This window comes from Drosophila nasuta, chromosome 2L, assembly GCF_023558535.2.
Source record: "Drosophila nasuta strain 15112-1781.00 chromosome 2L, ASM2355853v1, whole genome shotgun sequence".
Lineage (NCBI taxonomy): Eukaryota > Metazoa > Arthropoda > Insecta > Diptera > Drosophilidae > Drosophila > Drosophila nasuta.
In genome coordinates this window covers 6,550,777-6,563,414 of record NC_083455.1, presented here as the reverse complement: position 1 = coordinate 6,563,414, position 12,638 = coordinate 6,550,777, and the positions used below count along the sequence as shown (strand labels likewise).

The 12,638-nt window shown below is 39.3% G+C and overlaps 6 protein-coding genes across 6 annotated transcripts in view; 3 read left to right on the top strand and 3 right to left on the bottom strand.

Moving 5' to 3' along the window:
- The first annotated feature begins 102 nt into the window (after nt 1-102).
- LOC132798937 (centaurin-gamma-1A) overlaps nt 103-12,638 on the top strand; it is a 60,082-nt gene continuing 47,546 nt past the window's right edge. The window contains exon 1 of the mRNA XM_060810969.1: nt 103-922. Coding sequence (XP_060666952.1) covers nt 493-922 — 430 coding nt within the window. The 5' untranslated portion in view covers nt 103-492. The remainder of the gene's footprint in view (nt 923-12,638) is intronic.
- Nucleotides 4,399-5,324, bottom strand: LOC132798447 (uncharacterized). The gene is made up of 3 exons (XM_060810306.1): nt 5,189-5,324; nt 4,861-5,124; nt 4,399-4,785 (listed from the first exon to the last, which is right to left on the bottom strand). Exons 1-3 carry the CDS (start codon nt 5,228-5,230, stop codon nt 4,564-4,566), a joined length of 528 nt encoding a protein of 175 aa, XP_060666289.1. The 5' UTR covers nt 5,231-5,324; the 3' UTR covers nt 4,399-4,563.
- Nucleotides 6,370-7,283, bottom strand: LOC132798446 (uncharacterized). Its single transcript, XM_060810305.1, has 2 exons — nt 7,143-7,283; nt 6,370-7,083 (listed from the first exon to the last, which is right to left on the bottom strand). Exons 1-2 carry the CDS (start codon nt 7,219-7,221, stop codon nt 6,416-6,418), a joined length of 747 nt encoding a protein of 248 aa, XP_060666288.1. The 5' UTR covers nt 7,222-7,283; the 3' UTR covers nt 6,370-6,415.
- Nucleotides 7,674-8,645, bottom strand: LOC132798759 (uncharacterized). Its single transcript, XM_060810727.1, has 2 exons — nt 8,535-8,645; nt 7,674-8,454 (listed from the first exon to the last, which is right to left on the bottom strand). The coding sequence occupies exons 1-2, from the start codon at nt 8,602-8,604 to the stop codon at nt 7,742-7,744; spliced, it is 783 nt and encodes a 260-aa protein (XP_060666710.1). The 5' UTR covers nt 8,605-8,645; the 3' UTR covers nt 7,674-7,741.
- Nucleotides 10,201-11,279, top strand: LOC132798949 (uncharacterized). The gene is made up of 3 exons (XM_060810988.1): nt 10,201-10,340; nt 10,405-10,570; nt 10,637-11,279. Exons 1-3 carry the CDS (start codon nt 10,226-10,228, stop codon nt 11,211-11,213), a joined length of 858 nt encoding a protein of 285 aa, XP_060666971.1. The 5' UTR covers nt 10,201-10,225; the 3' UTR covers nt 11,214-11,279.
- On the top strand, nt 11,409-12,464 carry LOC132798947 (uncharacterized). The gene is made up of 2 exons (XM_060810986.1): nt 11,409-11,605; nt 11,667-12,464. The coding sequence occupies exons 1-2, from the start codon at nt 11,452-11,454 to the stop codon at nt 12,413-12,415; spliced, it is 903 nt and encodes a 300-aa protein (XP_060666969.1). The 5' UTR covers nt 11,409-11,451; the 3' UTR covers nt 12,416-12,464.

The window sequence follows — 12,638 nt, the reverse complement described above, 5'->3', positions numbered from 1 at the left end:
CGAGTTTTCTGTACTTTTGGTATATGCCATTGGCGTTAAATGGTATATTTTAGAAACATAGCTTATGGTCACACTCCGACACAGGTGTAAATATAAAACTGCTTCAAGTACCGAGCTGCTCGTCGCTCTTTAAGACAACAAAAACAAGAATTCATCGAAAAGAATGCGATTTAAAATTTGTGATTTATATGTGGAACAAGTGTAAAGTTTACAGTATTCGTTGCATAAACTCGTCACTGTTGTTATTAATAATGATTGCTTTATGGCAAATATGTTGTTCCACAGTGTCATCGGTCTGACAGAAAATTGTGCCATTGCGAGTGCGTGTACGTGCAAGTGTGTGTGTATGTGTATGTGTGTGCGCGTTTAGTTTACGTTTTTTTTGTTGGGCTCTATCGGCATCTCAAGCAAAAGCAAAAGTAAAAGCAATCAAGCAATTTAAGTTAATTAAAAACGTTAGCTAAGTTTCGAGTGCTCGCCAACGCACTTAAAATGAGTAATTATCATCCGCACGCGTCGATGTCCCATCTCCAGCAATTGCAACACCAACAACAACTTCAAAATCAGCTTCAGAATCATCATCACCATCATCTGCCGTCGAATTTACAGTTGACAGCAACGCCGACGCCTCCCCAGCACCAGCAGCAGCAGCGTCAGAATCATACGCCCACAACCACCCAAGCTCAGTTGACGTCGACGTCGACTGCGGGCACTGCTGCTGCTGCGTCGACTGGGAATTCGATTTTGGTAGCGCAGCCGCCCCAGCCGCTGATAAGCAATTCGCTGGCCATACGCCAGGAGATACAGCGCTTTGAAAGCGTCCATCCATCGATTTATGCTATTTACGATTTAATCGATTTGCTGCCGCTGCCGGACGCCCAGATTGCTCAACAGATACGCGATCACGTCGTTTGCATTGAAGGTGAGTGCGAGTGTGTTTTTGTGTGCGTGTGCCATAAACAGAGACAGCAAAGAGTTAAAGCAGGAGTGAGAGAGTGCGAACGAAAAGTGCATACAATGTGTGTGTGTGCGCACAATGTTATTGTTATTGTGCATTGTGGTTTGCTTTTGTTACCTACATTTGTGTACCTACGTATATGTGTGCGCTGATTTCCTTTGTGTATGAGTAATTTGAGTGTGTGCTTTATGCTAATCTATGACCAAAAATCTAACCCTTGCCCAGGCAGAAGGCTATTGAAAGTGTTGCCTCTTGTTTCTTGCCGTTATTCGCTAGCAGTTGTTGCTTGGTCCCTAAAAAGAAAGAGCTTCATTTTTGTATAAAACAAGCTTTTCGTCTCTGCGGCTGTGTGCGTTTATGTTTGTGTACGGCATGCGTATATGTATGTGTGCAGCATGAAATTTGATGCTCTCGCTGCTTCTTCCTCTTCTTCGTGGTAGCAAGGCAAAAGCAAAAAACCAAAAGCCGAAACCGTTCACAAAAACAAAAAAAAAGAAGAAATAAAGAAAAACCGGTTCTAAATGGTTTATTAGAAAATCTGTCGACAACAACTACAACAACGCCAAAATGTAAACAAAAATTGTCAGTCTGCCTTTTGTTGTTGTAGTTCGTGTTGTTCAACATGATTTTTGTGTGCTTATCGACAAACCAGATACCCCAAAGCAACAGATACAGCAACAACAATAACAAGAATAAGAGCAATAAATATGATATAAACCGTTTTAGTTTTGCACGCGACTTTCTTATTGGCATTGAAACTAATCGATGGCAACGAAGGAAAGAAACGATGATGGATCGATTCGCGCAATTCGTGTTCCAATTGCCATTTTAATAATCAAAAGTTTTTGGTGCTACGTGGTCAATAGGGTCAAATAACTGTGCATAGCAGAATAGTGAATACACAGACACACATAAACATATTCATACATGATGAAGCAACTGGGGAATGCCTTAAAAATTGAACGATACTTAGGCCATTTGCATAAGAAATGGTTGCTAAGAATTGATTCGGTTAACCTTAGAATTTCAGTATTCTATTCTAAATAAAATATGTATTCTTACCCAGGTCAACTTGAAATTTAATTTCCAATTCAAATTCAGGTGCAAATGTTTCTTAACTAAATATTAGAGTTTTTGTTTTTAAAGGGTTGATGTGGAACACAAAATAATTAGAAGACATCTCATATGTTAAGCTCATTTTTTACGGTGAGTTACCGTAATAAAATCCAAATATTTTCGCATTTCATTTTGTGTCAAACTTACCTTTAGGTATGAAAAAAAAAATGCTTTGAAAATCACAAAAATAGAATTAGTTAAGTTCTATGACCTTCAGCACACAATGACAAAAGAAATCGCTTTACATTATGGCAGATGATATCAGCATATGAATAGCATCATTATAGATTAATGGACGACACACACCTCAACAATCTATTTGTAAATTTGTTTGTCTTTCAGTTTATTGTAAAAGCCACCAAAGAGCCTCCTAGCTACTATACACAAATAAAAACAATGCCCAAGGCGGTAGCCAGAAACAAATTTCCTCTCTTATCTACGGCACAGTGGCCCCCATCAAAATAAGTACTTTTGCAATTAGCCGCCATAGACTGTGTTTACTCTACCCTAAACATTGAAAGGTAACACGAATAGGGTAAAAACCTATCGGACGATTTATAAAACATTTGTAAAACCTGAAAGCATTAAATATTCATAGCTAGTTTACTTATAAGTATTACTACAATATAATTAATGTGTGCAATACTGACGAATTGGTTTGTCAACCTACGCAGCAATTCCGCTAGTTATCAAATGTATTGAAGTTTATATAATTATTTATTTTTTTTTTAAGAAACTTGACTTATTTGAAGACGATTTTGTTTACTTGAAATTGAAAATAAATGTGTGGAATTTCTTAGCTATTAGCTTTCATTAAAAACGTATATTATTCGGTTCGACAATGCAAAGCTTTATTGAAGAAATACAAATAATAAAAAATTCGCATTTCATTATCATATTCATCGACCAAGTGTCGCAAGTATTTAATTCTACAGAATTTGCAAAATATCTCGAGCACTTATATTTATGTATAATACGGGATCATACTTATTATGTACAGGATCAGAGATTTGTAAATTTGAGTTTGAAAACTAATTAACATTATTAATTAAATAATAATAATTAAAACTTTTCATAGAATGGTTGAAATAATTCGAGTTTTTATGAATCTACTAAAGCTTCATGTGCTTAATTCGTTTAATTTCGGAAAGAGGTCTTGGCAATATAATAATTGACTTTAATTAGTAAAAAAGTATATTATAACCGATGTTTTATTAAATGGAATTTATAAAATAATAATTATGAATGACTGTTTGATAGAACATTTTAAGTTCGGGGTGCTGATATTCGCTTGTTGGGACTGTCTGTTGAAAATGTTGTTCATTTTATTGGCAATCTCTGTTTGTTGCTTATCGCCAATTGTTGTCTTTATGGCTGACTTTATTTGTGTCTCTTTTTTAATTGTACAATAATATTGATAAAATGTATTTTAAACAAATTAACCGAGATTCCAGTGGGTGCCATTCGCATAGTTGTTTTTGGTTTTTGTGTTTTTGGAGTGGAGTCGGGCATTCGGAAGTGGCAATTGTTGAGGCGACACGCTCGAATGCGCAGCATGCGATGTGGCATCAACTGTGAGCTCGGAAGGAGCTGGAGGGGCTTGGGGGGCAAATGCGTTGATTTCAAATATCAGCGACCGGCGACAACAACACAACATGTGTGCCGCAGCCGCACCAGCATCGACGTAGACAGCGAGTTAGGCATGCGTGTCCGCCGTCTGGTGCCCCTCCCCAGCTCCCCAGCTCCCCAGCTCACCCCCATCCCCAACCTTTTCTGACTATTTGCCCATTTTATTTTTAACACAAATTGCATTAAAAATACCTTGCACTTTGCTTAGCTTAGCTATTTTTATAGAAATTGCACAACTTTGTTATTGCAAATTTTTGACCCAGCTCGACAAAAAATAAACGAAAAGATAAATTGGAATTACAATAAACGAAAAGAAATGAAACAAAAAAACTGAAAAGAATTTGCCTTGTGCGCAATTAAGTCACAAATGTGCCCAAATTGAATTTGTTGAATGCTTTTGATGATGATTCACAAATCGTGACAGTTGACAGCTATAGAAATTTATCGTCATTTTTTTTGTTTGCTGTTTATTTCTCATTCTCCCCCCTCAGTTTGCCATGAATGGAAACTGTGATAAACGTGTGGGAGGCCGAAGAGCATCATTTCCGCAGTTTCTAGTGTAAACCATACTTACATATACGAATATATCGTTGAACAACACGCTAATGATATAATCGAAATTTTCTACAGTTTGAGTATTGTTCAGATTGAGGTGTTAATAGCATAAGCGGGATAAATAATTGAGATAATTGATAGTTTATACAAATTAAGTTATAATCGCAAGCTTGCTTTTATTTCGGTTACAGTTTTAAAAGCATTGAATGCTAATCGAACTTTCTATCGGTGTGGCTTGTTATCGATATGTTCTCAGCTCCATTAAGCACTTAGAACACATATTTTGGAATGAAATTTTAAACTATTTATTGGTGCCGTCTTACATTGGTTTGTGCGAAGTAATCATCGATGCCGTTCTCGACAACTTTGCCGCTGATTCTGGCCATTTTAAAGAAGTAGGTGGACACATCACGAATGTAACTTTTTGTTATCTCCTGCAGCTTGACATCAGTCAGCAACACCTGATACTCAGCATTGCTAAGTCCCGTTTCCTCCGGCTTGTTAAGCAATAGCGGCGATTTACTAAACTGTAAATGAGATACAAATATAGATATTAACATAGTGCTAACTCCAAATATGTTTGGTAGAGATCAAGTAATTACCTGCTCGAATATGTTGAGCCACATGGCATTCTTCTTGTCGAGATCCGGCTCTGCAATCGCCTCATTCAAACGCGTCACATAGACCTCAATGTCACGGGCACGTTTCGTAGTTGGAGCAAGTTTCGCTCGCACGCCGCTAAAGTAGGCGATTTGTGCCCGGAATAGAGAATTCAGCAAATTGATCGTCTCAGCTTGTGCCTCCTGCTCCAGCTGATGTTGGGCTGCTGCCGAAACTGCTTCACGTGTGGGCGCTGCCAACAGGCACTGTGAAAATGTATATTTTTCTTAAATTCCGAATATAGTCGAGATGCTCTTGACGGTAACTCACCTGAGCCCAGAGTAAAATGAATGGAAAATATTTGAACAACATGTTTTTCAGAAATTTGTAAAGTACGTCTTTAGCAATCGATTGATAATTTGAAACTGATTTGACACTAGGAATCTGATCTTATGACTGTCGAATGTTTGCAGCAGGCTTATCAGCTCTATGAGGCTTTTACTCAGCAAACATGGAAATGTTTTGAACAGCCAGACAAATACCCCGTACTTTCCTGAACAGATCTATACAGCAAATACTATGTTAAATGAAATACCCCTCTGCATACCCCTCATATAGGGTAAAGCGTATACAAAAAAAAATAAAAATAAAAACACCTTATCAATTTCTTCTCGCATTGAGTTTTATTCATGTTAATATTAATAATGTGATCTCATGATATTGTGGTTTGAAATTGCGTCGCAGCCTCAAATTATTAGTTTAATTATTATGATTTTCGGCACGTTTCTAAAATGCTACCCCTCAGACAGCGTCAAGTCGAGGTCAATCGCAACCAATAGGTTGTCTGGGTTTCGCCCTATCTGATAAGGAGATGTGATTCTATCGAAATGATATTCTGATTGGACTAAAATCGTATTGGTAGCTAAATCCGAGGCTGCACAAAAGTATGCAACATATATGCAGTTTGCTCAAAGCGCATGTGTGCTGTTTGCTTTGACATATTAGAATATTAGAAATATGAAACACCTTTTTAGTTAAATTCTTTTTTTTTAATATTATACTGAGAAAGTTTATCAAAAGCTTTAGTTGTAGACCAACTATTAAAAATACTCAACCATTTGCCAGTATAAAGACATTCTAAAAAGCATTGCATACTTTTGGGCTGTCACAAATAGTTTGTATGTGTAAGACAATAAAATATTATGCTGCATACTTTTAGGATTAACGATCTACATTTTTAGCATATAAATATTCCTAGTTCCTAGGGTTTATAATTATGAATGAAACTGCATTTCCCGACAATGCCATATTAATAAATTAAAAGTTGATACAATGAGTTATTGGCGTTTACAGTCACGTTCTATAAACGATTATATTTCGCGAATAGTGTGTTAAAAGTCCCGAACTTTAAGCTAATCTGGGTGATTAGATTAAGCCACTTTATGATTGCTTTCTGCACATGTGTTTTATGGCCACACTAAGTGGTATTTTTGAGTGATAGGCAGGTAAAATAGAGTAATATTTCGCAGTTATTATTAATGTCACAGGTGTAAAAATCTAATTGCTGCCACCTCCAGTAATAAGACCCAACAGATCGCTGAGTGAACGATCTCCAATTAATTCATTGCAAATGGGCGTCACTGTGCTATCAATCCAATCGGCGATCAGTTCAGTATTTTCATTGATTGTCAGATCGATGAACTCCTCGACAATCTGGTTAAGTTTGCGATTCATGATGCGATATTTGGAAAGATTTTCAATGTTTGACACCACGTTGTCCACAGAAATGTTCACCTGAAGGTCCCTGATGCGGAAATTGTTGTTGCTTCCCACAATACCCGTTGAGTATCTGACCTGTCCGGTGATCCTAAGATTCTCTAAGGCCAGGAATGCGCCACCATCGCGTGCCAAATGATAACCAGCGCCGACATCAGCCTTGTACTGTGTGCTGACGTTCAGGCTGGCAAAGACAAACTCGTACCTGATACGACTGAACAGGAGACTGTACTCCATGGTCTTAATTTCGAATTCGTTGAGTCCTCTTACAACAATATCATCAAATTCGCCATTTGCGAAAACCTCGCCAGTCGCATAATTGACGTCCTTGTGGGAAATCTCAAGAGGAGCAAGACTAGGAATGCCATATTCTGGCCAGCCATCGGCCATTTTCACTTTGAGGTCTTCCAGAGTATCAACAATAATGCTGCTTACAGAACGCTGATGAGCTGCAAAAGCACTTGCATTTACATCCGGGTTTTCTATATAATATTGTGTATTCACTTACCATCCAGACTTTCGGCCACTTCAGCTCCTTGACAAGCAGCAAGGGCTGCGATAATCACGAGTAGCGACAGGAACTTCATTTCTAGTGTTTGCTGTTGATAGTATTACCTTGAAGCACAAAGCAAGACTGCCCACTTGTGAGTCCAGTCCATAGCTCTTATATAGCCCAGATAAACTATAAAAATTATATATACACGGTTGTCACATATTTCTTTATGCGATTATTGACAATCAGCTGATAAATAATAACTGCTTAAGATTAGCAGAACGTTTATAGATTCAACCCTGCAAGGAACCAGCAAAAACAGCAGGGGGCCAAAGCTTCAAAGCTTTTAAAGCTCCAAAGCTCAAACAGTGGAACATCGCTAAGAGGGTCGAATATCCCAACAACTTCATATAGTCAAACGCAAATCCTTAATTTAGCTTTGGCTAAATAAACTAAACAATCCTTAATAGAAATTTAAAACATATTTAAGCTTAAAAAGCTCTTCCAGTCCAACATCCTAAAGTTGTCCCCAAAAAGAGTTTCCAATAAAGTGAAAAATACATGTTTTATTTTTCGTTTAAAATGACTTTAATCAAAATGATCTTTCACATTGTTTACCATTCCAACTCTGGGGGAATGCAGACCTCCTTCTCACCGCCTTCGCCATCACCACCGCCGCCAGAGATGATATCAGCAATGCTGACTTCATCCAAAACATTGTTAACAACGGGCAAAGCAACAGACTCAATGGTATCAGCGATCAGATCCTCGTTCTCATTGATGGTTGTCTCAACGATCTCGGCCAAATACTCGTTCATCTTCTCGTTGATGCTGCCATCGCCAAGGATGCCCTCGATCTCGGAATCGACCTCACCCAGATGGGTGCGCACCTCCAGAGACCTAAGCTTCAACTTGCCAGAGAGAACGCCCAGGGAGTATCTCAGTGTGCCCCAGATGACCATATCCTTGATGGCGAATTTGGCTTGGCCGGCACCAATGAGATTGATGGTGAAACCGAATTTCTTCAACAACACCTCCAAGTCGTATTTGGTGTCGACATTCACGTTACGGAAACTGAACTTGTAGGTGACCCTGCTGGTGATAGCATTGATCTTCATCTCATCGATGTCGAAATCGTTGAGGCCATTGAGACGGAAATGGTCGATGCTACCCTTCATTCTTAAAGCCTCAGTATCGATATCGATGTTCTTGTGATCGATTCTTAGGGGGGCAATTGGCGGAATGCCAAGGCCAGGGAAGCCGCATGGCATCTGGTCGCGAATGCCCTCGATAAGATCCACAACCGTGCTGGAGATGGACGCCGAATCTAAATGGGGTCAAGAAGAGCGGAAGTGTTAAGCTATACATGATTGAAACTCATCCTCTCTTCTCTCTCGATTCACTTACCAATGGGTTCGCCCACAGAGGCAGCATTTGCTATGGCAACGAGTGCCAGAAGAGCGACAAAGCGTTTCATGTTCTTTGACTACTGACTGAAAAGTCTCATTAACCAAACAGGTGCCACCGGTATTTATACTAATCGTCCAGCTGGCTTTTATAGACCCCTTGAGGTGCGATGTGATAACGAACCAAGAACAACAAACACAAGGAATCGAACACTTGCTTCACATTTGATAATTTTATTGACTACGGGTATTGACTACGGGTTTGCTGTCTTATCTCGACTCTCTAGCGCTGGTGAATCCGTTCAAATGGCCAATTTCGAATGGCGAAAGTCAAATCAATTTTTAATTAAGACCTTGTCTTGATTCAAGTTTTGTCCAAAAAAATATTGAGAAAGGTGAAATATGTATATATGTGTATGAAAAATAAATATATAATTAATTACGGCAAAAGGAAACTAAAGAGATTTCACATGAGTTATAAAAATCAATGCATTAGATGTTGACATTGTCAATTGAAGCTCATTCTTTGGGTACAAAGTTTTTAATCGATACAGACGTGCCTTTCCGCGGGGGGTTGCGAATTCTTTAATCCAATGTTATCGTCAAATTTACCTTTGTGATTTACAGTATCTTTGTTTGACCAGAAATAGCTTTTAATTATAGAATTTAAGATGGATTAGCTATGCTACTTGAGTGTGATTTATAATCATATTTTGCCCACTTGTAAGTGAATGTATTTATAAAATTTTTCGATTATTTGTTTATTGCATCGACTCAACAATGCGCTGCGATCTCAGGCTAAAATTATGTACTTTAAAACAAAATGCCTACTTAATATTTTATTTTGTCAATCATTCTTTTGCTCTAATAAATCAAATGGTCTTTCTTTGGTAACAAATAAAGCAAAGAATTTTCTCAATTTAATGCATTTAAAAGAATGTAAATTTCTAGAATAAATTAGACCGAGGGAAGAATATACTACAACTCTTGTGATAAAAAGGCAGCTTTAATCTCACTAACATTAAATTATACTAATTTGGGAATATTTTTAAAGAGATAGATGAGTTTAAAGCGACAATTAAACTTCGATGCAATTAGTTTGCCCTTCATTAAATGATATTTCCTTTTTTTTTAATTAAAAGGGTTTTAAAAAGGTCTTAAAAGAGTTAGCTATGATTAAGTTTTGATCACGTTACATTATTTATAATACTTGAGGAGCGAGTTCATAAATTAATAAATAATAATGTCTGGCAAGAATAATGCTGCTGCCAAAGGACCGCGTGATCCAAGCGACCATCGCGTGCACTCTGTGGGGGATCTAGAAACACCTGTTTGTGGTTTTGACGCAATAAAATGTGTTGAAGATTTTTTTTGTTTTTGTTTTTAAATTTGACTATGATTGGAGTGACATTCCATACCATATATTTGAAAATAAATCATGGCGACATGCGGATTGGGCAATTTCTTAAAGATTAAACCACTTAATGGATTGCTAAACAAGTGCTCCAAGTGTTTTGCACTACATCTATAGCCTTATATATAATACGATGGGGCGATTACCGTCGTTCCAAATAATCAACTCGAGAGCATGATATAAATTATTAATGAAATTATCAGCGTCTAGTCCGACTAGTCATTTTGGCTATAAAAGCCGCTTACTTCAACTGCATAGATCAGCTTCAACGTGTAACAATGAAAGCTATCGTCTATGTTTTTGTGGCCCTTTTGGCGTATACTGCTGCCTATGAGGTAGATTTCCTTACCGAGGAGCAGTGGAACCGTTTCGTCGAAAAGGTCGAAACCACTCGTAAGTTTAAATTTCCCCCTAATAAATCCCAGATAGCATTAATCCCCTTTTGCGACTTTGTTAGCTGTGAAGCCCGATGAGCATGGTTTGATATTGAACTCGCAGGCTAAGAAGGCGGTGAAGAATCTGATGGAGCAGCTGCCCTGCGGATTTCCTGAATACGGCATTCCTCCACTTGCTCCCTACACCAATGCCGATCTTTCCATCCACCTAGCCCAATCTGTTGTCGAGTGAGTTATATAAGTGCAGGTGTCTTCACTTACACGATTTACAAGAACTATTTCTATTATCTGTAGTACTCTAGTGCAGTTCTTGCGTTTCCGCTTCGATGGCTTGGAGACCATGGAGATCAAGAAGATGAAGGTCAGCTATACCTTCAGCAAGAAGGTTAAGTACCACTTCAACTTCAAGCAGCTGAAAGCCAGCGCGCATGTGCTCAACACAGACACCTTGATTGATTTGCTCAAGGAGTTGGGATTGTCGGTGCGTTATGAGGGCACTGGACCACTCTCCTTCTCGTTGGAGAACCTATCGATTCAGGGTCAGTTCAAATACAAGATGCCCTTCATCTTTGGCAGCATTAAGATCTACAACTTTGAGTGTGTTGTGGGCCTTGGTGGCGTCACTTCGCACATTGGTGGCATTCTGGGCAATGGAAGGATCAACGAAATGATTAACGATATCATTGAGTACGAGGTGCCTGCCTTTGTGAATGGACGTCAAAAGCAGATCAGCGATAAGATCGAGAGCATCTTTGTCCCATTGGTGAATGACAAACTTAAGGGTCATAAGGTCTGGTATCTCCTGGGCATGTTGACCAACTCCTCCAAGAAGTGCACTCCCACACCGGCCCCCTGGTTGGCCATTCAGTGAGGGGATAATGGGGACGACTGTCAATTCTGAATTGTCAATAAAACAAAAGCAGGTGTAGCGATTTAACGATTCTGACTTTTAATTAGACCTTTCCAACCATCCAATCGATTGTATTATCTAGCCTACCCCCCAAGTCTTATCACGTTCTGCAGGCCACTTGATTGTGCGCCTATAAAAGGTGCTACTCGATTGGTTGGCCATTCAGTAGCTGGTTGAGGTTTACCATAAACAAATCAACATGCGTTTTCTAGTAGTTTTGGCCGCTTTGGTGGCCGTGTGTGCCGCCGGCACTTTGCAGCCATCCCATCCCATCGAGCAGCGTCTGCTGCAATTTGCCGATGAGAATGGCGATATTGAGTTATTTGCTGAGCCCGAAGATGGTCTAGTTGAAGGTGAGCTCAAGCAATTCACAGTTGCAGTTCTTGGCATTAAATGAGGGTTTTACTTTCGCAGTTGCTCCCCAGTTCATTGTGTCGTGGCAGGCACGTCGCATGATCCGCAAACTGCAAAAGCAAATGGTCTGCGGCTGGCCCGGTTTGGGTATTCCCCCATTGGCCCCACTTAGAATCAATGAGGCGAACTTGGACCTGAAGAAGGGTATCTTTGAGACCATCAACCATGTGTTCCGTCTTAAAATCGAGGGTCTGGATGACTTCAAGATCAGCAAGTTCAAATTGAATGTGATCACATCAAAGGTCACCTTTGATTTCCTGTTCAGCAACATCGATACCACCGCCCAGAAGTACGAGACTGATACTCTGATCGATGCCCTGCGTCAGCTGGGTCTTTCTGTCGAGTATGAGGGCTCTGGCTCTTTGCTCTTCGATCTGATCAATTTGCGTATTAGCGGTGTGTTGAAGTACAAGCTGCCCGTGCTGTGGGGCTCGGCCAAGATTACGTCGCTGAAGACAACCATTGGATTGGATGCCGTCGAGTCGGACATCACCGGTTTCATGGGCAATGGCAAGATCAATGGCGCCATCAATCGCCAGCTGGAGAAAACTGTGGTTGCGGCGATCAACAACAATCAGGATAGCATCTCAGATCTTATTGAGGATACGATTGTGCCACGCGTCAACAAGATGCTTAAGGGCAAGGACTTCTGGACATTGGTTGATCTGATCTTGGCCAGCAGCGATGGCGAAAGTGAGGATGACCCAATTGTCGTAGACTGTGTGGCACCAGCTGATCCATGGGCTTAAGTACAAACAATTATTTACTTAATAAAGTCCAACGAGTTTTTTCACTAGATATCACGTATTTTATTTTTAGGAATTTTCTTCATGATGAAAAACTTCCGTACTTTAAGCAAGTTGTTAGTGTTATTGGGATATCCTTTAGTGCCCCATTTGAATTTGATTGAATTTTCTCAAAAGTCTTTTCTTGAAATGACTTGCTTACTAACAAATTCAAATTTTTGTTTAA